At 45.5% G+C, this 1470-nt stretch overlaps 1 protein-coding gene across 1 annotated transcript in view; it reads right to left on the bottom strand.

The window, feature by feature from the left end:
* Positions 1 to 495, bottom strand: part of LOC108769838 (zinc finger MYM-type protein 1) — a gene marked incomplete at its 3' end in the record, with an annotated part of 8256 nt that extends 7761 nt beyond the window's left edge. Inside the window, exon 1 of the mRNA XM_018521047.1 lies at positions 358 to 495. Coding sequence (XP_018376549.1) covers positions 358 to 495 — 138 coding nt within the window. The remainder of the gene's footprint in view (positions 1 to 357) is intronic.
* Between the last annotated feature and the right edge of the window lie 975 nt (positions 496 to 1470).

Here is a 1470-nt window from a genome sequence, read left to right as displayed (position 1 = left end):
AGCAACGCGCTCTTCGTTCTTCAGGAACGTGCAACGGGCGACGACTCTTCTCAGGCGTAACGGGCAACACGATTCGGGCATAACATCGATTCGGGTATAACATTGCCCTCCCTCTTATAAATTGTCGTCCCGACAATTCTTGGAGAATTAGAAACGCTCAGGCTCGAAGAAATTCTGGGGTTCCCACCAGCTTCCTGCTCCCTTACTGTGCTGCTGCCACAGTTTTTCTAGAGCACTGGATTTCCTGGGACTTTCTCTGAGGCCTCCTGATCTTCCTCCTTTCTGAGCAGGACCTCTCTTCAGTCCCTCGGAGGGTAGTTAAGCCTCCGGAGGAACACCAGCCGGGCATCCCCTCACCTTCAAGAAAGGAGCTCCAGGATCCTCTTGACTCTTCTCTTGAGCCTTGCGCTCTTGTCTCTTCGCTTTTCGGAGAAGGGGGGGGAAGAATAATAATTGCGCCGCAGTACCTCTGCCCCATACTCCCCCCCTCGGCATTTGCCCACCGTCCCGAGGAAAAACCACGGCTCAAAAACCTCGGGCGAGGCGGTCTTCTTAATAAAAAAGATTATGTTGTTAATGACTGCTTCCTGATGTTGTTGCCGCAAGTCAGCCCTCCATCAGCTCTGTCTTACGCTGCTGCCGAAAGCCGCCGCCAGAAGTTGTTATTGTCGTAATACCTCGTATTATCGTCAACTGGATCTTAAAAGAAAAATCAAATTAAAAATAACCAACCTTATATATAAATATCAGGGCTCCAAAATTTCTTTAATTAACTCTTTTTACATTAATTGTCTCTCCAAATAAGGTGCTAATCTATCGGAATGAACAATTTTATTTTTATGTTTATTCGACTTGTGAATACAATAAACCACTTCACTATGTTTTTTTACTATAGAGTATGGACCTTCCCAACTACACTGTAATTTAGGAGCCTTTCCTTTAATTCTTCGAGAATTGTACAACCACACTCGCTGTCCTACTTCGAAATCTATTCGTCTGGTCTTTTGATCGTACCAGGATTTTGTCTGTGAAGATTTAATATCCAAACGTCTCCTTACGTCCTTATGGAGTTCCTTCAGCCTTCTCTTTACCTTACCGGAATACCCCTCAAATGAATCTGACCTCTCCTCATCAGGTGGATTACCACGTAATAAATCCATTGGTAATCTGAGATCCTGCGCAAGATAAAGCTCCGCCGGAGACACACCAGTGGTCTCATGTTTAGAAGTTCTATACGCCAGTAAATATAGCGGAATCCATCTGTCCCAATCTTTCTGGTTTCCTGAGATGAATTTCGCTAAATAGTTGGAAATTGTGCGATGTTGACGTTCCACTGGTCCATCTGACTGTGGAAGAGGGGTCGTCCTCGTCTTTTTAATCCCTAAAACATGCGACAGCTCACGGAAGACCCGCGACTCGAAATTCCTTCCCTGATCAGTATGAACTTCAAGAGGAACTCCATGCCTGGAA

The sequence above is a fragment of the Trachymyrmex cornetzi genome, unplaced genomic scaffold (assembly GCF_001594075.2).
Source record: "Trachymyrmex cornetzi isolate Tcor2-1 unplaced genomic scaffold, Tcor1.1 scaffold959, whole genome shotgun sequence".
NCBI lineage: Eukaryota > Metazoa > Arthropoda > Insecta > Hymenoptera > Formicidae > Trachymyrmex > Trachymyrmex cornetzi.
Note: the sequence above shows the minus strand (reverse complement) of the source record. Positions and strands in the feature narration are given on the sequence as shown.